This window comes from Platalea leucorodia, assembly GCF_965183815.1.
Source record: "Platalea leucorodia genome assembly, chromosome: Z".
Taxonomy (NCBI): Eukaryota; Metazoa; Chordata; class Aves; order Pelecaniformes; family Threskiornithidae; genus Platalea; species Platalea leucorodia.
Window position 1 is genome coordinate 12,933,442 of NC_138858.1, and position 22,180 is coordinate 12,955,621.

Sequence of the window (22,180 nt, forward strand, 5' to 3'; positions counted from 1 at the left end):
TAAAACAAATGAGAAGAGGGAGTAATTTCTCATCTAAAGCTTACATTATTGCAGCTGCATATGAAGTATTGCTCCTTAAGATGCCAAACATCCTTGCCAATTCACTGAACATTATTTGTTGGTCATTATTATTAGTTTCAGGAACTAAATAGTACTGTACCTCTTGTTCTATCTTATCCTAATCAAGCACAATAGGAAAAGGAACCTGCATGGGAAAAGGAATGAATTTCCAACCTGTGTGGTACATTTCCACTCAAAGTGCTTTTCTGTGAAGAAAGCAGGTATTGGGTAAAGACACTTAATTACTATTGCGTATAAAACAAAAGCCCTAATCCTGATGTTATCTACAAGAGTACTTCAGGAGAGCGTTCTACACAAATCTTCTATAGAAGAGCATGACTTCTGCCATGAGAACATCAATGGACTCAGGATACATAAATGAGAGATATCTATACTCTCCCCCCCTCATTTTTATTAAAAATTGTTCATAATTGGACCACTGGATCATAGTACTTGCACAAAAAGGAAATGGAAGTTATCTTTGTTCCACTGTCTTTCAAGTTTTTTCAGTTATAAGCCTTCCACTATACTGATAAATATACAGTATTCAATACACATTTCATTAAAATACAAGCATCTATATAAACACACAGACATTCACACACCTTCTAACACTGTAGCATTAAACCTATATTTTGCAGGTGGGTAGGCCTGCAATTGCATATTCCATCTTCATTAATGAGGTGAACTTGGAATATTTACCCTCTTTTCAAGCTTTGGATCCACAAGCTGAGGAAAAAAAAAAGCTTTCTTATTCACAGTACAGATTTCTGTCTTAGGTTTCATAACTTCTTTCATCCAAGTAATTTCTAGTAGTTCTAATTCAAATATTCCACCCTATATCTTGTGATTTCAGCCCTGCATATGTCTGAGCATAAGCTCCCATTTGGCAGCCTGATTCAGCTGCAATTTCAGCAGAAGTTTCAGATTACTTTTCCGAGTGAATTTTGCATATTGAATCTTCAGTGCATATATCACTTTAAAAAGATTACAACATACTTTATGAGAAGTCACACTTACTGTGACCAAAAAAAAAAAAAAAAAAAATCAAGGTTTCCCATTTTCTTGGAAAAAAAATCCCAGTGGTATTATACAAGTCTTTCCCTCAGCAGTTTCCTAATAAGAACCTGATGCTTCTTGATGACTTTGTGAGCCATTACACAACATCTATTTATGTTACTACTAGCTCGCAGGATCAGATTCTTAGTCTATACTTAAAAAACCTCAGTGGGTTATAAAACAAGATTGCATCTCTGTAAGACATGTGTATCGAATTTGCTTCAACATGAAACAGTAATAAATTCAGATTAGATGCTTTACGGCATTTTGAACTTTTGTGATTTCTGTATCCTTAACTGGAAGGAAAACAAACGGAGTGATAAAGTGCAAATCATGTGGCAGAGGGAGAAAGGCAGAAAAGCTTTAGTGAATCATTCAAAATATTTTTTTTTTTTTAAATAGGAAAAAGAAACTTCTCCATCTCTGTTCCTAGTAAGATTACAGAAGAATAGCCAAGAATTTCCAGAATGAAAACATACACTGGAATGCAAAACTTCAATTTGGGATTAAACAGTACAGCTACTCTATTTGTGCAAAGTTCAGTGCATCTAAAAATATCACAGACAAAAACGGCAAGCTAGCATTCAGAAAAACAAACCTTTGACCTTCATGTCACCTATATGAAAGGAGATCTCCAATACATGGTGAGGAAAAGAAAGCACCATATAACATGCAGTGTCATCAATCCTACTTATTTAATGTCCAAGATGTACATCGCAGCTGCTACCACAGGACGGCAAAACTGTAGTTGAAACACAATGGGGAAAACTCTAAATCTTTTGCACCTTCTCTGTAAACCACTAAAAGTGAGCAAACATAGACCTTTTTGGGTTTCCTTTTTTTGGTTGTTTGGGTTTTTTTTTGTTTGTTTGTTTGCTTGTTTGTTGGGGTTTTTTTTTGGTAGCAGATGGAAGTAAGATTTCTCAGAGACAACCTTCCAGTTTATGTAAAAACAGACTCTCAGCTGGCCTTTGTGTGACCACCAGAGGGCAGGGCAGATGTAGCAGAGGAGTAAAACTTTCCTACACGGTGGAGTACAGACTGTGTTAACAAAGGCTGCGCTTCTATTTCCTGAAAAGGTAATTTAACACTTAGTGCTCTCTTTGTAAAGGCCCTAGATAGGAAAAGGCTTAAAATCAGTATTAGGAGTCCAATGCTATCTTCTCACCTGGAAATTGTTTCAGGTAGCTACAGAGAGACAAGACATTCATCAGCTTATCAACCTTCTTATTTTGAAGTGAACTTATGGGTTTTTTTAAGCAGTAAAGACAAAGACCATATGTTTTCACCAAGGGTTTAAGTGATTAAAGCAAAAAAGTGTTACCTTTTAACAACAAAGTTTAGACGTTGACCAATGACCATAACAACATAAGCGTTAATAATTTATTAAATCACAAATGGAAGTTACCAGCATTTAGAACACCAAATTGCAACCTAAAAAACCCCACCACCCAAACCCAAGCATAATACAAAATTATGCAAGTGTTAATGCAAACTCAAATTACGCGTCCTATGCACACGAGAAACAAACAAGTTACAGTACACAAGCAAGAATGCTGCCTGGCAGTATCCCTTACTCTTTCTTTCCTGACACTTTAATAAAGTTAGTGTCCATATTATAGACTAACTTTCTCTTCCTCAGCCGATTTCTTCATCCACCTTTTAAACTAATAAGTATTGAATACTAAAACTTTAAAGAGCTGTCCCTCATTCTGCCTGGCCCAAGGTGTGTTTCCTACCAGTTCTACTATTTGGAACGAGAGGAGTCAACAATCGCGCTTAGTAATTGCTATGTGATCAGAAGCATGAGCCTGTATTTTTCAGCATTCCCATTCAAATCTGCATGCTAAAATTTCTCTTTAAAGAAAAAGAAGGAAAGTGTCTGATGAGGGAACAAACCCATTACAAAAATCTATTTTAAGAGCTCAGAAAGTGAACTATACCCCTGGAGGGAATAGACGACTCACTCAGAAGGTAACAGAAGAAATTTACCTTGGAAAAATTAAGGCCTCTTTCCCACAGCCAGCCTTTTTTCTTAGTATCTTCTTTCTTTTTTTTTTAAACAGAATAAAATATAGTAAGAGTAATTTACCAAAAAGCTCCAACAGCCGCTATACTCAACGACCAGAATAAACCTCAAAGAAACCTATCATTACTGAAAAACAGAACATGAAATCCACAGTTGTAGCAAACACTCCTTTCCCCTCACTGACCTGTTATTTGGGAATTCAGCTGTAAAAATAAACTTGGTGCTTGCTTTAGAGGAAATGCTGCAGGTGGGAGAAATTAACTCATTAAGATCCAGCAGAAAAAGCTCTTTCTTTTAGTCATTTTGATTTATTTCAAGGCTGAAGGAGTTGATTAAAAATGCATAAAGAATTGTTAATTTGAATGTGATGCTCCTAAAACCTTAGCATTCTTTGTGTACCAGATGTTGACCTATAAGAAAGCCAAGCAGATAAGGATTACAACGACCTGAACTGCCATTACTATTCTAATAGGCAAATTTAGTAAAAACCTTGAAAAGAATGGCTATGTTTTTTCAAATTAATATTCCACATGTGGAGACTATCTTGTGTGGAATAGTTTTTTTGTTTGGTTGGGTGGTTGGTTGGTTGGGTTTTTTTTGTTTTTTTTTTTTTTGTTGGAGTTAAGCATTAAGTATTAAAAGATCATCTGTTCATCTTCCACAATTATATGGTTTGACAAGCCTGATATTTGCGCAGTACTGATAATTATATTTGCATGCATGTGGTTTACTGTGCTTTGATTCTATATAAACAATGGTAGTTTTATTTTCCAAAGGTCAGGCATGTAGTAAGAACTGTATATAACATTATGAAACAGGCAATTTCCAACAATTAGTTAAAAGAGAGCACTTCTATTAGCTACCTGTTTTCCTCCTACTACAGTGAACAAGTGAAAAACTGGCTCTCGTACTGAGAGTGTATACCAGTTTACCTCAATTCATGGTGAAGGCTGTAAAGACCTCATGGATCCCTTCTAAAAACCTCTTTGCCCACCTCCCGTAAGTATTTTTTTAGCAACACTGCCTAGGACTTGGAGCTGCTCATGCTGACTCTGGGTGATCACCCCCTCTTGAAACATGATGTTTGTCCTTCTGGCCTGTGTTAATGAACAGGGATCTTTGGAATTTGAAAAAGCCCAAGACTTTTGATTTTAGATACTTTATTAATAAGTGTTTGTTCTTGAAACTACAGAGGCCAATCAGCCATCACCCCACTCCACCCGTACCAACAGTAGCTTTATCTGGAAGCTAGGATTGGGACTAGAGTCCACTTCCTATTTTTGATAGTTTTCTTGCACTTTTTACGAAAAGCTTGCATTGTCATGGTAGCTGAAGCACAGGTTTAGAGGTAATAACAATGAGAAGAGGCCTAAACGACACTGATATCGGGTATCTGAAGCACTGGCATCCTGCCATGCTTACAGCCCAACTACAGGACCCATCGCTGCAAACAGGCCGTGTTCGCTTTGTGTGAAGTTGTATTGACTACGATAATATTTTAGTGTTAATAAATTTTGTCATAAACGGAAAGAGAGGCTCAAACAGGTATCGGAAGACACAACATGAAACCACTCGTGCTCCGACAGCGTGCTTGGCCTCTTGCAGTTAGCCAAGGCCGCTAAAAGCCTTTTCCTTTCACCAAGTTGGGGGCAGAGGAGCCTCTCCCCACCTCGCCTCTTCACTTTGGTTTCTCTCAGAGGCTGCTGTGTGCTTGCAGAGCTGGACTGAGCCTGCAGCCCCTCGCCAAGGCCCCACGCACCAGGCAGCACCAGCAGGGCACGGAGGATGCGGCGCTGTCTGGTGTCAACGTGCTACAGCAGCAGGAAAGCCTGTCAGGTGGTATTTTCAAGGGTTTTTTTTTTGAGGGCTTGTAAAAAATAGGTGTTTAGAACAGCAGCAGAGATGGTTTTAACCGTCGCTCCCTTCAGAGCCGCGCTTGGCCCGAGGGGACTGCCAAGATGGGAGCCCCCCGAGCTCACCCGCCCCCCAGCCCTGCAGAAGACGGCGAAAGCCGGGCCGGCCGGTGGGAGAAAGGGGAACCGGCGCCTTCCTCAACAGCGCCTCAGCTGCCGCCCGGGGCTGCGGTTTCGGTATGCAAAGCCGCCGCCGCCTCACGGCGCTTCCTCGGGCACGGCTGCTGCCCGGGCGGCTCCCGGCGAGATCGAGGAACCGCTGCAGCGTCCGGAAGAAAACGGACATTTACGGATCTACTTTATTATTTCTTTAAGGGTTCCCGTTAAGCATTAAGTGCCCTCCTCCCAACCCCCTCAGCGGGGGGCAGGCGCCTGGTGAAGGCTCGGCCCCGGCGGCGCCTCCCCTCAGCGGGGCCGCGGCGCTGGGGAGGCCCCGGTCCCAGGCTGGGCCGCGGGGCGGGCGGGGCCCTGCCGTCAGCCCCGCAGGTCTCCCTGTGGCAGGGCGCGCTTCTGCCCCCCTCGGCGCCTGATTAGCGTGAGGAGGCGGCGGAGGCGGGGAGCGGCCCCGCGGGAAGCGATTGCTGCTGCCCGCCCGCCCCAGCCCGCCGCCGCGACGCGGCAGGCGGGAACGAGAAACAATGGGACGCGTCCCCTTTAAACACCTCCCCGCCGCCCCCTCCCACGTGGTGCAGGGTAGAGGCGGGGATTCCGCGCTGCGTCACTTCCGTTTCTCTCGGGGTGCGGAGGAGCGGCGCGCGGAGCAGGACGTGAGTGTTGGGGTCCCCCCTCGCGCCCCACCGGGGCCGCCGCCATTTTCTCCCGTCCGCCGCCCCCGTCGCCGGCTGCTGGGGCCTCGGCGCCTCTCGGCCGGCGCGGAGGAGGCGCGCTGGGCGGCCGTGTGGCGAGGCTTCCCCTTTTCCTCGAGTGCCCGCTGTGCCCTGCGGGAGGGATGCCCCGGCGTGGAGCGGGCCTGGGGCGGGAGGAGGAGCCGCTGTCGAGGAGAAGCTGCCATGTTGGGGGGGCAAAGAGGATTTGAGTGAGGGAGAAAATGGCGGCGGGGAACCGCCCGGCTCCGTTCCCCCCACGCCAGGATCTGACCCTGCCCGCTGAAGACCCCCGACCCATCTTTTTTGTGCTGCCTTTTCTCTCCTCCGCCGCCGGTGGCCTGCAGCCCGCTTGCTGCCACCCTGCCCCGGGAGGACCTGGGCGTCCTTGCCCGCGCCCCCCATTCGGGCCCTCGCTCCTTTCCCCTGGGGGGCAACACGAGCCGTGGAAAAGAGGAATAGGGGAGGAAAATGGCGGCTGGGATCCGCCTACCTGGTGTTCCTAACTCGTCCTGGCTTGTCTGTCTTCTCTCCCTTTACTTCGTCCTCTTTTGGGCCGTCTCCTTCGGCCCTCGCTCTCACCGGTGCTTCGGTGTCTCCTCACGCTCTCCCTGCCAGCCTCTCCCGAGGGGCACCTGCCGCCCCCCATTTCTTTTTCCTCCAGTTTCTGCCCCCACCTTCCTCCATGTTGTCACTCCCTCGTCCTGGCGCGGACCCTGGGGTTGTCCCCTGCTGGGCCCTGCGCCCCTTGCCTCTCAGGTCTTTTCTTGTTCGGCTCCTCGATTTCATGTCATTGCTCTGCTTATTTTTACATTGTTCCATTCCAGCTCTCCTCTGTCTCCATCCTGCAGCATGGTTTATCTGTGTTTCCCCATACCCTGTTTCATTTTCAGTGCTACAGCTTCCATCGTTGTGCTCCAAGCTATTATGACAGAACTTACCCTACTTTAGAACCACGTTGATCCATTAGCATTATGCAGACACCGTTTTTTCATTTGCATATGTTTTTTTTTTTTTTCCACTGCCAGTTTAAAAACACTGCTATTCCTTTTTCTTTCCTGAGATTTGCTTCTTCAGTGTTTTCTTAGCCTTTCCTAGCTGTAGTTCATTTTATGCAGTTTCTCTCTGGGATGCTTATTTTTATTCTGAAAGAAAAAATGAGCTATTTATCTGTTACAAAGAGTTTCTAGTAGCAGGCAAGATGTGCAACTGCTATATCTAACCACATGTTTGCATACTAGAGAGATGTAGAAGCACACCTGGCAGCATGTATTCGAGGAAAGTTGCATGTCCACTTGTTTGGCAAATGCAATAGACTCTAGTGACTGATGCGTTGAAGCTGCAGTGGAAATATTAATTGCAGTACTGTAGTTCACTGTAACCAAGGTGTTTTTCAGACTCTTGTATTATTGGTGAGAACTTTAGCTTCGTGTATGATGATTGTGCAGCATGTTGCTTGCAAATCCAAGTGGGCGAAATGCCCATGTAGGAGTACAGATAATGCTAGGGCCTTAATAGTTTATATTTGTGAATGTAATATATAGAATTCAACTGGAGGACAGTATTGTATTGTATTTTTTACATTATGATTTCTGCCATATCCACGGGTATATGAAACTGGTGGAAAAATTGTCCCTTTGTGAACAGTTACGAAACTGAAATGCGGCATTTAATGCAGTTGCAGCAAAAAGGGGAAGAGATATAAGAGGGAAGAGTGTTTGAGATCGCATCTACAACGTGTATTAAAGCTTATATAAAAAGGCGGAAAGTCTTTAGGAGGGCTTTGAATAAGGTGGGCCTTTACAAACAGGTTTGAAGATGGCTTTCCAGCCGTAATGGGACATACTCCGTGTACAGTGTTCTCACGTTATTTTTCTCTTCCTAGAATGCCTAAGTCAAAGGAACTTGTGTCTTCAAGCTCATCTGCCAGTGATTCAGATAGTGAAGTTGACAAAAAGGTGAACATTATATGTGGTTTATTACTACTGTATTAACTCTTACATTTCAGGCTGGGGTGAAGGAATTATGTGAGCATTATGTCACGACATGCATGTCATTCCATGTGATTTATCAGACGCTTAACCCGAACCACCCCCCTCTCTCACCCCCCAACAACTACAACAACAACAACAAAACCACTTCCGAAGATTAGGGTTTGGGTGGATAGGTTGCTTTTTGCCTTGCAGTAAACTTTTTTCCCTAAGTTGCATTTTGCTCCCTTCAGGGTTTTCCGTATGATATATCTAACTACAAGCTTCCGGGCATTTTCTGTTGCTTTGTGGCAAGTGATAGAAGGCTTCTGTATAAGCTGCCCCTGGTGGCAAGAATTTGGACTAATTTTGAGGACAAACCCAACCCCCCCACCACCATTTTGGTATCTGGATTACTTGTCCAAAACAAAAACCTTCACTTGCCCTGTCCTTCATATGCCACTTGCTTATCTTGTTTGCACGTTCTTTTTCTCTGTTTCAGATTCCTACATTTACTGTAATACCATCTGCTAGTTTCTCACTTAAAAGCTGAGCCAAACTGAATGTCTTCGAGTTGATTAATTTTAACATGTTGACTGTTTTAAATGTATAAATTGAGTGTTCCCATTTATATTTAATAGTTATTTAATTTATAAGTTTGTATAAACTTGTTAAACTGTATGAACTTATTAAACTGTATAAATTTATTAAATTGTTTTGTTGACAAACAAAACCAGAAAAAAAACCCCCAGTGAATTTATCGTTTTAAAAAATGTTAGGTGGTAACACAGACATAAGGTCTTTTAATGTAGTATGTGAGGAGACTCGGTCTGCTTTACTGAACTGGTTCAAATGTGACTTGGTTGCACTTCGCAAATTAGGCATTCTGTCAGATCTTAATATAAGAGAAAACGGTCAGGTGATTTTTTTGATAGGAAGCTGTGTTCTTGAAAAGACTTAGTCTAACAGTCTGCTTTAGTGGGCAGTAGGGTGTTTTTTGTTTTTTTTTTTTTTCTTCCCCTGCTACAACCTCCTGTATTTGTTGGAACTGTTTGTCTTTAAAAGAGGTTATCCACAATATGATTGTAGCAGGTGAAACTAATTTTTGGTATCTTTGTATTACTCTTTTTTTGGGATGGGCACGGTTACTATATAACCGTTAGTAGAAATAGTAACTTTGTGGCATCTGTGGGTAATCTGATTTACAGGTGATACTGTCTGAATGTTTTAAAAACATGTTTAATTTATTATGCTATGAGCAGAGATTAGATGCTGATTTAAAAAAAAAAAAATTTCTCTGTTGGACGTGATTTCCAGATCCTTTCTTCATTTTCTCATCTAGTGTTTTTTTTTTTCCTAGATGACTTGTAAGCTGTCCTGCATTTTTTGTTGCACTCAGAGGAAAGGAAGGTGAAACTTCCATCAGACTTTAAATTTTTTTATTAAAACTACTGAACCAACAGTATTGGTGTGCAGAAAGAGTAGGATTCTTGAAATGTATTTTGATCTAATTCAGTTCTCCTTAAAGCCAAAGTATTAGGTAAACTTTACTGGGAACAGAATTAGGCTCATTTGAAGTTTTTTGTTTTTTTTTTTAAATTCTAGTCTAAATGTACAGTATTGGATTCCTGCCTTCACAGCAGGAAGGTGATAATGTGCATTGCATAGTAGTAGTTTGTGACCTCTAACGTAAACTTTTCTGTAACTTATATAATGAGTTGTGGTTCGTGCTTTTTTTTTTTTCTTGCTCCAAGGCAAAGCGGAAAAAGCAAGCAGCTCCAGAAAAGCCTGTAAAGAAACAAAAGACTGGTGAAAGTTCAAAAGGCGCAGCTTCTTCTAAGCAAAGCAGTAACAGAGACGAGAATATGTTTCAGGTAAAATTGATGACTCTTAGAGCCTGGTTAAGGTAACATGTTACACCATCTTCAGTATAAATTTTACGAGGTCATCTGAGTATCTTGACAGCATGGTGCTTGGTCTCCTGAAGCCTTGGCCAAAGGGGATTACGGTGCTAGCATGCACATAGATGCTCAGAAAAAGCATTGTCAGGTTTCAGCAGAGTAAAAGAATCTGAGTTGTAGCAGTTGGTCTAACGCTCGTGTCTTTGCCTGTGGTAACTCTGGGTAGTCATTTTGTCGGTAAATACAGCACTTACCATGAGTGTACTGTAAATATTAGATCAGGACTGTCTCTACATGGAAATGTTTTTTAATCAGGGCTCTTGAAAGAAAGGTTCTTGGAAACCAAAGTATGGACTCTCCATTCCTGTTTAACTAGGTCAAGGGCAACTTGGCTTCTGTATTATAAGACAGTGTCTTGGAATAAGTTTTGCTTGTTCCGTTGTTTTATGATGCAGGTTTTTCTCACTGAACATCAGAAAGATTGTAATTTTTGACATTGTCCTTGTTTTTAAGATGGGATGAATATAACTTTCTCAGTAGCAAAATGTCTTTGTGAATTCAGGGTATTGCAGTTCCTGGGGTTAGCTGAGGCAATAGCAGTGTGTGCTGAAAGCTGTGCAAGAATACACGTAGCTCAGAATTACCTGGTTTAGGGGTGTGAATCAAGACTTATGAAATGCCTCTGACTGGCTGCCTGGAAAGGAACTTAAATTCATAGAGACTTTGATTCTCAAGTTTGTGAAAAGGTATGGGAGAGGTGCCTAGTAAGATGGCCCAAAAACTGAGTAAGGCAAAAGAAATGGTTTTGGGCTGTAGCTGTGCAAAGCAATATTGCAAAAAAAATCTTTTCTAGAGAGAAGACCTGCTTAACGTATACTGTAACACAGGGCAGTTATTTTTAACATATCAATTCTCACTTTCCTCTTCACATATAGTTGGGAGGAAGAGCTTCAGTTGAAGGCAATGCCTAGACTTCCCTATCAAAGGAAGAATATAATATTTTTAGTTCTGCTGGGGCATGCTTTGAACTATGTAGGAAAAATGAGATTGTGTCTTCTACACCTTATGAGGTGAACTGCAGTTACAACTCAAAAAAAACATGTATGAGCTTTATGCTATGTTTGTTCAGGAATTCCAGCCTTGGAGAAAGCTGTTAAGATTTTTAATACTCCCCTGATGCAAAAAAACCCAAACCCTTTCAAATGAAAGCAAAAGTATTTGCATGCTCTGGTTTCTTTCAACCTTTTTGACCTAAGATAATAAAAAGTTACTAAAAACAGACAGTGGAGGACTCCTATTAGTCTGATAAAGAACAGGATTCTTCCAGTGTTAAGTATAATGCAGAAAAAATATTTGAATATCACCTTGACCTAAAACATCAGTGTTAGTCTCTGCCTGCCTTCTAGTTCATCAACAACAAAATTTTTTTTAGATCCCTTATTGTGTTATGTGAAGCATTGTCAGGTTTTTCATGCTACATCAGCTTCTGTGCATTAACTAGGATGCAACTGTTTCAGTGTATAAATAGCACTGTAGGTCTGAGGATACTTCCCCTCTCTCCCCTCTATCCAGGAGAGCATGCTAGAAGATCTAGTTGCGTGTTAATTTTTTAGGTATGGTTTTGTTTGTTCCAGGACTATTAGTAATACTAGAAACTCTCCTTTCTGCTTTCCCGTGGCAGTAAAATGATCTCTGATGTGCTAGTGGCTTTGCAGTATAACTTACAAGTGTGGCTTCAATTGATGGGAAGCAGGCTGTAAAGCATTCATAGGATAGCCAGAAGTTCTGTGGTGTCCATATTGTATGTGGGAGCGGCAGCAAATGATGTGAAACTTAGAGGCTTGTTGTTCTACACCCTCAGGCTGTGTTCTTAAAGTATATAGCTTCCCTTAATACAGAGGTCATTGTGACTGCTGTATTCAGAAGATTCAGGATTTTCATAAAAATGTATGTTTTATTATTTTTGTTAGAGCCTGATGTTGGTGTAATGGTATTCTTGAAACTAATTATGAAGAATAGTATAAATGTAAGTAGAAGGAATTAATTCAGTATAAGAGACCAAGTGTATTTTATTTATTTACATGTCTTGGCCTTTTTAGGTTTTATAGGTAGCCTAGTATACTTTGGATTTTTTTAAAAGGTTTGGCTGCAGCTGGGGAGCGGAAATTTGTCTTACTCCTATTTGTGATGTATTACTAGAGGCCCTAAGGACAAGCATTATTCATGTTAGTGTGGAAGGGTTTAGTGTTGATACATTAGATTCTTGTCGGTGGCTTCAAGCCAACGTGAGCTCTGCATCCTGTGCTTTGGTTAGTTTGACAAATCCTGTTATCCACCTATGCCTGATTTGGATAAGGTTTGTTAATGCTGTCAGGCTGCAGTATTAATGACTACCCAGAGTGGAACCACATGGCATGATCAGGCATTTCACTGAATCTGTTACTTCAAAAGTCGTCCGTCTGTGTATTGTCCCACCTCTCCTGTCCTTCTCATTTTTATTTTTTTTTTTTTTAAACTTTGGGTCATATTAGCTGTTTGACTTGTGAGAAATAAGTTCTTCAGTTTCTGAGTGTAATGTCTGTATCTATCATAGGCTCTTGAAAGTAGGTAAATATGTAAGTTTTTGATGCTCTGGAAAGATGATTGGTTTAGCACATTAATTCTGAAACTTAGGTGGTCACCGATGCGTTTCACAATTGATTTGCTGTGTTGCAAATCTCACTGTTTACAGGACTCTCTATTGTGCTTCTCCTAATGCTATACATATAGTTATCAGCTAAGAAAGAAGGATGCTTTTTTGCTGTTTCTACTTCCACAGTGTGTATACACTTTAATCAAGACAAACTGGAAATAGGAGGAAAGACAGTGAAGAAGGTTGTTGCCGAAACTCATACAGGAAGTCAGTTGTATAGCTGTGAAAGGAAATGAGACACAGTTCAGTGCATTTTATTCTAAGAAACAAAAACCTGGAAATAATGCTTCTAAAGTCTTACGATTTATGTAATTCAATAGAATAGTGTAGTCTAAGGAGCTGTAATATTTAATAAAAAGCACATGAACTTGTCTATGAAGGTTGAACTGCGGTAACTATGCTGTGATAAGTCAATACAGCCCTTGGAACACTACTGTGGTTATGGAGATACAAAGGTGTCTTAGATCAGTGAAAGTATTCTAGGGCTATCAGCTGCTGTGTGAAAAAAGAACTGTTCAGAAATGAATCTGTGCCAGAATTGCAGGTAACTGAACATCAAGAAACATCAATTTTCTTAAATAGTTAAATTTAGATTTGGCTTGAGGTTTTTAACCTTAGCTGTTAATCGAAACTGTACTTTAGAAGCCTTTTTAAAGCTTTGAGCAGTGGCAACTGTTTTGCACAGAGTTCAACTAACATTCAAAATTTAATGTGCACATTCAGCTGAAATCTAAACAGTGACGTAAAACCTGACTTAATTTCAGCATTTTCATATGGAACTGTTTCCATTTAATGTAGACTTACTGATTGAATAGATGTGAACTTTGCATTATTGCCCCTTGCCTTACTGTAGTTGAATTAAGACATACAGTCTTATCCTTAAAATTCAAATCCTAAACCCTTTCACTGTATTTGCAGCTGTAATCTGCTATATTGTTTCAGACTTTCTTTCTCTAGAGCATATCTGGAATTACTTGGCAATGCACTAATAGCCTTTGATAGCCCTGGAAACAAAAAGTGTTGTGGAGTACTACTACTTGAAGCTGTGCTTAGAGGTGACCTTAAAAGTCACTGAAGCATTAAACGGTAAAACCAAGAAATGTTCATGTAGGCTATTTGGGGTATTCTTTGCTAGCATTGCTGACTGACTTGGACATGGTAGCACATGTGATCTGAAAGAACTAAGCTACTGTGACGTCATATCTTATTTTTGAATGTTAAATTTGTAGTACTGTGAAAGTATTTAATAAACCAATTGAAAAATACTATCTTATAAACTGTAATGTCTTGTTCATTTTAAAGGATGCTTTGAAGTAGGAAAACTGCTTCAGGCTTACAGTATCTAAAGATGCCCTAATTGTTTTAAAATCAATGGAAGGTTATTAAATTGCATTAAATTGTATCACAATGCAAGATACATAAACTAAGGAAGTTGAAAACTAAAGTTAATGTTTTATCAGGAAGGAATATTCTATCTTAAAATTGTTTACTTTAGAATGTGTTCTTTCTTCATTAAGTGTATCCAGAAGGTGCATACAGAATTCTAAGAATTTCTTACATGAATTGTATTTGATTGTGTTTTTATTATCTGATTTCTGATTCTCAAATTCACATTATACTTTGAATTTACGTGAACAAATAGTTTTACATCAGATTTGGAAAGAACTCTTAATGGGCCTAAATCAGTAAACGCATAGTTGTCAGTGCGACTGCTTCTCTTCCCCTGTGCTCCCCTGCCCCGCCCCACCCCCCACGCCAAAGCGCCCTCATAATTCAGTTAAGCCACTGTGGTGCAGAAATTATGGAATTCCAGAGTCATTTCATACTATGGTACATGCTGGTAAACAAAGGATTTGAATGTTTTTTTGGAACACCTGATACAGTGAGATAGTCTTTTAACCACAGTACCAATGAAGTGCCATGAGGACTTGGGAGCAGCCATGGGACAGCTGGTGGCTAACTTTCATTTCCATCTGTATTTACTGTGTTTAAAAAAAATAAAAAAACCCCACCAAACAAAAACCCCTCTGGAAATTGTGGTTGTCTCATGTTAATATCTAATTTGCTTTCTGTACATGTGGAATGGACTAAAATTTAGATTTGAGAGTAGAGCTCCCTCCTTCCCTGTTTACAACTGCTGCAAACAAAGATGGTTATAATAGAGGCAAAATTTTATTTCAGAAAACAGTAAATTAGTGGCTTTTCTAAGAAGTAAGCGTGTTAAGAGTATAGGTATTTCTATTCTAGGAGAGCTGCTTTTGCATTGAGCATTGAATACTCAACTCATTTTAAGTCGTTCATCCATTTATATTGTCATTACTTATTAGCCTACTGACTACTCTGGATTAAGCTTTTGATCTAGTTGTTTCTCTGGTGTCTAAAATAAGCTGCGGTGTGCAATGTCACATGTCCGAGTCTGATACTGCTGGGAAAAGTGAATGCTGTAATATGTAAAATACCTGAAAGACCCTTATATGTGTTTTGACAGATTGGCAAAATGAGGTATGTCAGTGTTCGTGACTTTAAAGGGAAAGTCTTAATTGATATTAGAGAATATTGGATGGATCAAGAAGGTGAAATGAAGCCTGGCAGAAAAGGTATTGTTCTGCTTTATGTTATTTTATATTAAAACATTGTCTGCAGTTTGCTGGAGAACTTTGTGTATCAGAGTTTTATACTTCGTTGCTACATGATATTTTTAGAGTAATATTTTTACTTTTTTATAATTTATATTTTAACAAAGATCAGTTTTATCTGTAGATTATAAACAAAACCAAGTGGGTTCGTTGGCCTGAATCTGTTTTCCTAAATGGATCCTCCATGATTTATGCAAAACAAGGCATCAAATACAAGCACATCTGGTATGGGAGTTGTAAACATAGCCATACTTTTCCATCCCCCCCTTTGATTAACTTAATCAACATAATTTCTTTCTTTCATTACAAGTGTATTTCTTCAAAATTCACTGAAAAGCTTTAACTTACTCACTTGTGATAAGATGTTAATTTCTTTAAAACATTTATGTCCTTCAATTTCTATCAAATTGTAGATTACAATAATTAAAACATTTAATGTGACCAATGTTGGAAAAAATATGTCAAGATTTTATTTGAGGTGAAAAAACCTCGAGTGTTCAAGTTTTGGTACTGTGCTTCTAATCTGCAGCACAGCATAAACCATCGTACCTTTAATTGCCACTCCCATACCTGGTTTTTATGGCACACGTTCGCTGAACCATTCTCAGAACCTTGCCACCCGCAAGACGAGGATGCGAGGATAGTTGCAGTAGTAGTGCTTTGCTTAATGTCATGTTGCTTCTGTTAGAAAAGCCTACTTTTAATTGGTTTTCATATTGCACTGAGGAAAGAGGTAAGCATGAAATATTCTGCCCTGGAGATTGAAGACGTTTAATGTACAATCAGCGTGAGGTTTGTTACATTCTTCTGGTGTGTCCAGGAGCAACTCGGTGAATAGACATTTGGAAAGCTTGAGAAGCATTTTCAACATTTCTTGAATAACCACTGAGAATAGGTTTGTATGAACAGGTGTACTGGTACTGTACAGGAAAATTTCTTGGTTTGGATTTGTTGTTGCTACTTAACAAAAAAGATTAATTTCTAAGGACTTTAATCTGCTGTGTTTTGATGTGGAAGTCAAAAGTATATGCAGTTTGAGTGGCAAACTACAATGAGATTTGATGGGTAGGGCAAGTGACAAAAATTACATGATGTAGATAGAAATGTTTATCAATGTGGCAAAAGGGTCTGAATTTTATTAGGATAAAATTAATAATTGATACAGTATGTGAGTCAAATGTTCCATTGATGCACTTATGAGATGCTTATCTAGCTATCCTAAAAACAGTATAAGCAGTTGAAATTTTGTCATAAAATAACGGAAAAAAAAAATTCCAACAGTTTAAATTTTGTGTCAGGTTGTTTCAAACAGCAGGTCTGAACTGCATGCAGTTCATCTGGTATGTGGTTCAGGGACATCTTGATGACCTTTGGTCCCCTAATAATGGTTAGCACACCTGACATAACTGTTTTCAAAAGAAACCTGCCCTCTAAAGACTGGTGCAAAACTGCTTAGAGTAGCTCCATGCAGACTGCTTGCTGCTCAAAATTATGGTGGTGCTCTGATAAGACAGTGATGGTAGAAGAGAAAAAAGGCGATGAGCCCCAAAAATGGAATTCAAAGTTTCACCTGTTTTCAGGTCCTGCTCCACCTACAGGGAGAAAGCAATGAAGGAAGCCTGATCACTGAGGGGGGAGAGTGGGGGTAAATAGTAGAAGAGCCTGGCTGGAGAGAGTATGAGAGGTAGGCCTGTGAGTCTGTACTTGCATGGAGTTGGCATAGAGATTGTAGGGGAAGAATGAGGAGACTACAGCACATAGGAAACATGTGCCTGGACTCAAGCTTGAGGAAGTACAAGTTTAGAACTGAAGATATGGTTTGTGTGGCACTGAATTATTATTGATCGAATGTCACTAGGAACTATGGTGAACTTGAAGTGAAAAAATAACTTCTATGATGGTTTGTGAGTGCTAGGCAGTGGAATAGAGTCTCTCCAAAATGTTACTTATAGTATGTGTTATTGACAATGCTTTAAGAAACAGGAGGGGAAAAAACCTCAGAATTATGGTACTTTAAAAGTGCATAGAAGTTCAGTCCACAGAGGTATGGCTTTTAGGAGCCAAAAGGAATACGAACGGTTTCTAACATCTCACTCGGCTTTTGTGCTGCCTTCTGTCAAGGCCAGAGGTGTATTTCACATCCTGTGTTTAGCCTAACACTTATGAATTAATTTGTTACACTGTGCTCATTTTCTTTGTAATTTAAACTAGTCCGGAGATAAGCTAAAATCTAAAGTTAAACTGAAGTGTTCCAAATGAGTAGTTTCACTTTGTAACTGAGATGGTTGTTGAAGTAGCTCAGGCATTAATAGTTATGACATAGACTTCGTGTATGAAACCAGCCTTGATAATAGTTATGCAAGATCCTGCACCACAATTTTCTTTTTGTCTTAAGTGTTTATTTTTAATGCATTTCAGGTATTTCTTTAAATCCAGAACAGTGGAACCAGCTGAAGGAACAGATTTCTGATATTGATGATGCAGTAAGAAAACTGTAAAGACAGAGCCATACAGAAACTTTTATCATCTTAGCTGTTTTAAGCGGTCTTTCTACATTGGCTTTTGTTTTCTAAAATATTGTTTTCCAAGCTATTGTATATTTGGATTGCAAAACGATTTGTAAGATGAATACTTTTTTTATGTGCATTAAAAGTGTATTCTGAGTGAGGCTATTTGTGTATACTTTACTAAAAGGAAATGTGTTGCTTTCACCTCATGGTGTAAAATAAACAAATCAAATAATATGTAAAGCATACTTGTTTATGGCCTTTTGATTGAAGGTGTTTGCTGATAAGACCGCCTAATAGCTTTAGTCTTTGTTTTAGTTTCAGTTTAGTTAACGGTTAGTATGAATTTGTTTTCTGAGGAGATTTCTTAAAATGTCTCCATTTAATTTTTTTCTTTTATTTCGTACTATTTGGTATTGCCCTGACAGCTTTCTGCTTTAAGACTTGATACAGACAGTGAATACTTGGTAAAACACATTTTTGTAGATAACTTTAAATACTGTATTTGCTAATTTACCCTATTTATTCAGATGTAAACAGTCCTGAGTATATAGACTTTTTTGCATTACTTGCATGAGGTGTTATGCTAAACAATAACACTTGAACACAAGCCACATGCTATTTCTTCCCATTTTTCTCTAGCTTGCTTGACTTAGAAAATACAAATAGCCTTTTTTCTTGGACCCTAGGTTTTAGAATGTAATGCATAAACTTTTACAGTAATAGACATATACCTCAGAGTAAGATAGTGTTTAAAAGCTCCAAATGTGGTTATTAGTTAGGTACCCTTTTCAAGCTTTGCATTAAATTCATTCTTGAATACATACTAACTAGTTATTCTATAGTAAAGAACAGTTAACCTGTCTTTGTAGGGCTTTTGTTTGTTTGAGAGTATTGCGTAAACAATGATGCTTAAACTAGGCTGTAACACAGATTAAACAGTCAAACAGGGTTAAAATTGCTTCAGCCAAAATGTCTGGCTATCACGCTTCTGCCCTGTCCACGCTGCCTGCCCAAACCACTTAACTTGGCTTGCTTTGTGTGGCTTACATGTGCACAGCTGTTTTATCTTTTGTACAGAAGACACGTGGCGCTTAAGTGAAGCGCTGGTACATAGCGGATCATGACTCTAGCAAACTTCACTTGTCAAACATTGTACTATTCTGGTAAGAGAAGCTTCTGTGCAGTGGAAGCTCTGTTAGAGTAGATGCTGCCCCAGTTGAAGGGCTTCTTGGTTGGTGTCACAAACAATGGAATGAAGAAGGGAAAATATGATGTTTGAGTAGAACTTGGAGAGATAAGGGGCACGCCAGTATGGAAGTTAACGGTGAAAGATCAAAGTTAGCTGACGTGTAACTACAGTGAAGAAATGTACGTTAGCGGAATTGGAGAAGAGTTCATTTTCTGACTTGATTCAGTTAATCGAAGGAAGAAGATGAAACAACTTCATGAAAATTGCCATTTCAAGACTATGTAGTGAATGTACAACTTAATTGGTTTGGCTGTAATTTTCCCATTTGATGGTAAACTTAATGTATTTTTAAAATTTTGTATAGATAAACAGGATTTACTATTTGTTTAATTTTGAAATATCTTAATATAATGGTTTATATTGCAGACATGCGTGGAAGTGCCATACACAGACTGTTCCTGTGCTGCAGAGTTTATAGTTCAATACAAATAGCTATTGAGGGGTGAGGAAGGGTGACTTCATCAAATTAAACATGTGTTACTTAATTTAAATATTATATCAGATATCTCCACCTGCTTTTTAACTTACCCGTTGTTGCCATATTACAAATAAAATTAAGATCTGTTTTTCTATAGCTCAGGAAACGTGAATGTTTAAGAACTGATTGAGGGTGAATAAAAGGGTGAAGAGATGTTTTATGGTAGCAGATGCATTTTTGGGCACATTCTTTTTTGAGTGACTCTTGAAGGCATGTAGGGATATTTGGACCAAATAGAATAAATATGAAATACCTGCTAAAATTTCACAGATGAATGAATGAAATTGCTTCAGATGACTACCGATAGCTTCTAGGTGTTTTTTATTTGTGGTATATATATATGATTTTTTTCCTTTAAATCTGAAATTTTGCAACCAGATTTTGCCCATTTTACCTCAAAACTTTCATGTGGCTACTTTAAAGTGCATGATTATATTAGAGGGAACACTGTCCTCACTTAGATTACTGTGGTAGTAGGTCATAGGATGGCAATTGTGTATCAAAGTACAATATAATTGTGTTCGGGAAGGTGGAGAAAAATTCATTCATTTGGGGGGAGTAAGTGAAAAAGTTTTAATATAGTGGTTAGTTCTCTTGTGGAAACTGATGGTAGAGGTGTTCAAAGAAATTAGTATTTGTTAACCAAGAACTATTAGTTCCTCTTCTAGATAACCCCCTTGCTGAATTTGTGGTGATAATTACTGGAGCTGTTTATCCCATTTTACTTGATAAAACTTGGGGCAGTTTGATTTTACTTAGCTTGTGTGTTTAAAAAGTTTTCCATCTGCCAGTTATATTTCTGCCTGTAATAATTATAAAATATCATGTCTCTTACCTGAGCCAATCTTAACTAACTAAAACTAAATAAACCAGTTTCGCAAATGAACTCCAGATGGGATGTGTTGAGTTGTGAGGGAATTCATTGCATCTCAGATGACTGATGCGCTTGTTACTTGATAAAAATTTGACACATTCCATGTTATTTTAAAATAAATAGTTGGTAGTGATTTGTCATGTAATTGTCTACGGCTATAGTCTAATTTGAGAAGAAAGTTCAGATTTTTTTTGAATAAATGTTACTTTCTTGCAGACAAAATGGTAGTTAGGGCACATGTAGAAGTGTCCATGGAAGAAAATTGTGCATGTATGAGAAGACAGTGTAATATGAGATAAAAACACTGCTCCCTTTCCCATTGAAGTGGCAAAAGAAAGGTGCGTTTGATTCTTGATGTTTATGCAGGGCATATTAGCAATATGTTTTATAAATTAAACCTTCTATGGAGCTTAGGAGGAAAAAATACATCACAGTTAGAGCTGCCAAAGTACCATATGTGTGATAAATCAAACTGTCGTGTACGATGTTGCTCTTATGTAGAGATGTTCATATTGAAATTAAACTAATGCAGTACTAATTTTGATATTTCTGTTAAAGGAAATGCCCCAGTTACGTACTTCTTATGTGATCTGTTAGCAAAAAAACCATGATGATTGTAATTCTGGTAACTCAAATGTGATGTTGTTAACCATGTGGAATGTTTCATGTTTTGCTCTGGTGGCATCTGCTGCAGAGAGGCCACTGGAAATATGAGCCCTCCAACTGTAATTACCTTAATGTTCAAATAAAAACTAGTTAAATGGCATATGTGTAATAACAATTTGAACACTTGGAAATAAATGAAGACTTCTGTTGACATAGTGTTATTTTTAATAGAAATTTAGCTGCACTAAAGCTTATTTTTTTCTTAAATTGTTGTGGAAACTGCTGTTCGTTTCTTGCAACTGTTGTAATTTGGAAATTTGAAAACTTAATCTTGGTCCATGTTTGTGGGTGGGGGATTGATTGTGTAGTCTGGAGGGATAGAAGTTTTTCAGATAGAAGAACTAATGTCATGTATATATGGCAGCAGCAGATAAAACACACTTTTCCAACATCAAACAGAAGGAAAGTGCCTCATAAGTAACTACCATTAAGAAAATGGCTGATTATCTTTTTCAGTGGAGTTTCTTTTTGATCTGACAATAAATGTAACCATAGATTAGATAGAAAAACCCATTTATTATCATTGGTCGGTTAGGTCAGTGTAAGCTTCTTTAGGAAGGGTATTTGTTTTTCACCTGCTTGCTGTGACTGATTTGTAGGGAGTGGATTAGCTGATTGTATCCTTGAAGCTAACAGATTTTTCAAGTAATTTTGATTAGTTTAGCAATTTGTAGCCACAGAAACAGAAATGGCTGTGGCTCAAGGGGAAGAAATGGAGTTTGGGGTTGATGAAGGGTCATCGTGTCCTACCTATTTCTCATTTGCTGCTGTCCACTTACTGATAGTAGCGGACTGTAGCTCTGGTGACTTAGGTATGAAAGAGCTATCAGATAGGCAATGTTTTTCCTGTTGTGAATCAAGCCTGTGTGTCCCCTGCTCTCAATTTAATATTGTTAGGTAAAAGTCTGAAGACACCTGCTGACAAACTGAAATAAATGGTCCTTGGCTTAGTGATGGTTTATCAGGGAAGCTTAAGTTGTGCTGTCTGTGAGCAGAGGGACATGCCATTAGTCATGGGGATAACTGAAAGGCTGAGAACTTGGTGACAGCTGTTCTGTTGGTATCGTGCTTCGCTTAACAAAAACATTATTTTTTGTAAGATCTGCTTAATTTGGCTTTCATTTTACTTCCTTTTCACTTTCAGTGAATCCGTATACTCGTCATGGATGGGATGGCGAATGAGGTAGGAACTGAGGTTGGGTTGAGGACTCAAGTTTTTAAAAGCATTGTTATCCTTTGGAAGGAGGTGGGGTCTCAATCCTAAAGGTGGAGAGAGCTTGCTGTAACACTGCAAAAGTTGGTGGAATGAACAGACTGTT

At 39.2% G+C, this 22,180-nt stretch overlaps 1 protein-coding gene across 3 annotated transcripts; it reads left to right on the forward strand.

The window, feature by feature from the left end:
• Nucleotides 1–5,658: 5,658 nt before the first annotated feature.
• SUB1 (SUB1 regulator of transcription) lies at nucleotides 5,659–18,349 on the forward strand. 3 transcript variants are annotated; one of them, XM_082335733.1, is made up of 5 exons: nucleotides 5,727–5,828; nucleotides 7,771–7,843; nucleotides 9,610–9,729; nucleotides 14,937–15,045; nucleotides 17,503–18,349. In XM_082335733.1, exons 2-5 carry the CDS (start codon nucleotides 7,772–7,774, stop codon nucleotides 17,580–17,582), a joined length of 381 nt encoding a protein of 126 aa, XP_082191859.1. In that variant the 5' UTR covers nucleotides 5,727–5,828; nucleotide 7,771; the 3' UTR covers nucleotides 17,583–18,349. The 3 variants fall into 3 exon arrangements, with proteins under 3 accessions (XP_082191858.1, XP_082191857.1, XP_082191859.1); XM_082335732.1 differs by lacking the exons at nucleotides 7,771–7,843; nucleotides 17,503–18,349 and adding an exon at nucleotides 16,665–17,315 and having other exon boundaries at nucleotides 5,659–5,828; XM_082335731.1 differs by lacking the exon at nucleotides 7,771–7,843 and having other exon boundaries at nucleotides 5,662–5,828.
• Nucleotides 18,350–22,180: the final 3,831 nt, after the last annotated feature.

Coding starts and splice junctions, on each gene's coding strand:
- SUB1 (XM_082335731.1), top strand. CDS start 5,700: ATGGGACGCGTCCCCTTTAAACACCTCCCCGCCGCCCCCTCCCACGTG. Junction 5,829..9,609: donor AGCGGCGCGCGGAGCAGGAC/GTGAGTGTTGGG, acceptor TCTTGCTCCAAG/GCAAAGCGGAAAAAGCAAGC. Junction 9,730..14,936: donor GAGACGAGAATATGTTTCAG/GTAAAATTGATG, acceptor GTGTTTTGACAG/ATTGGCAAAATGAGGTATGT.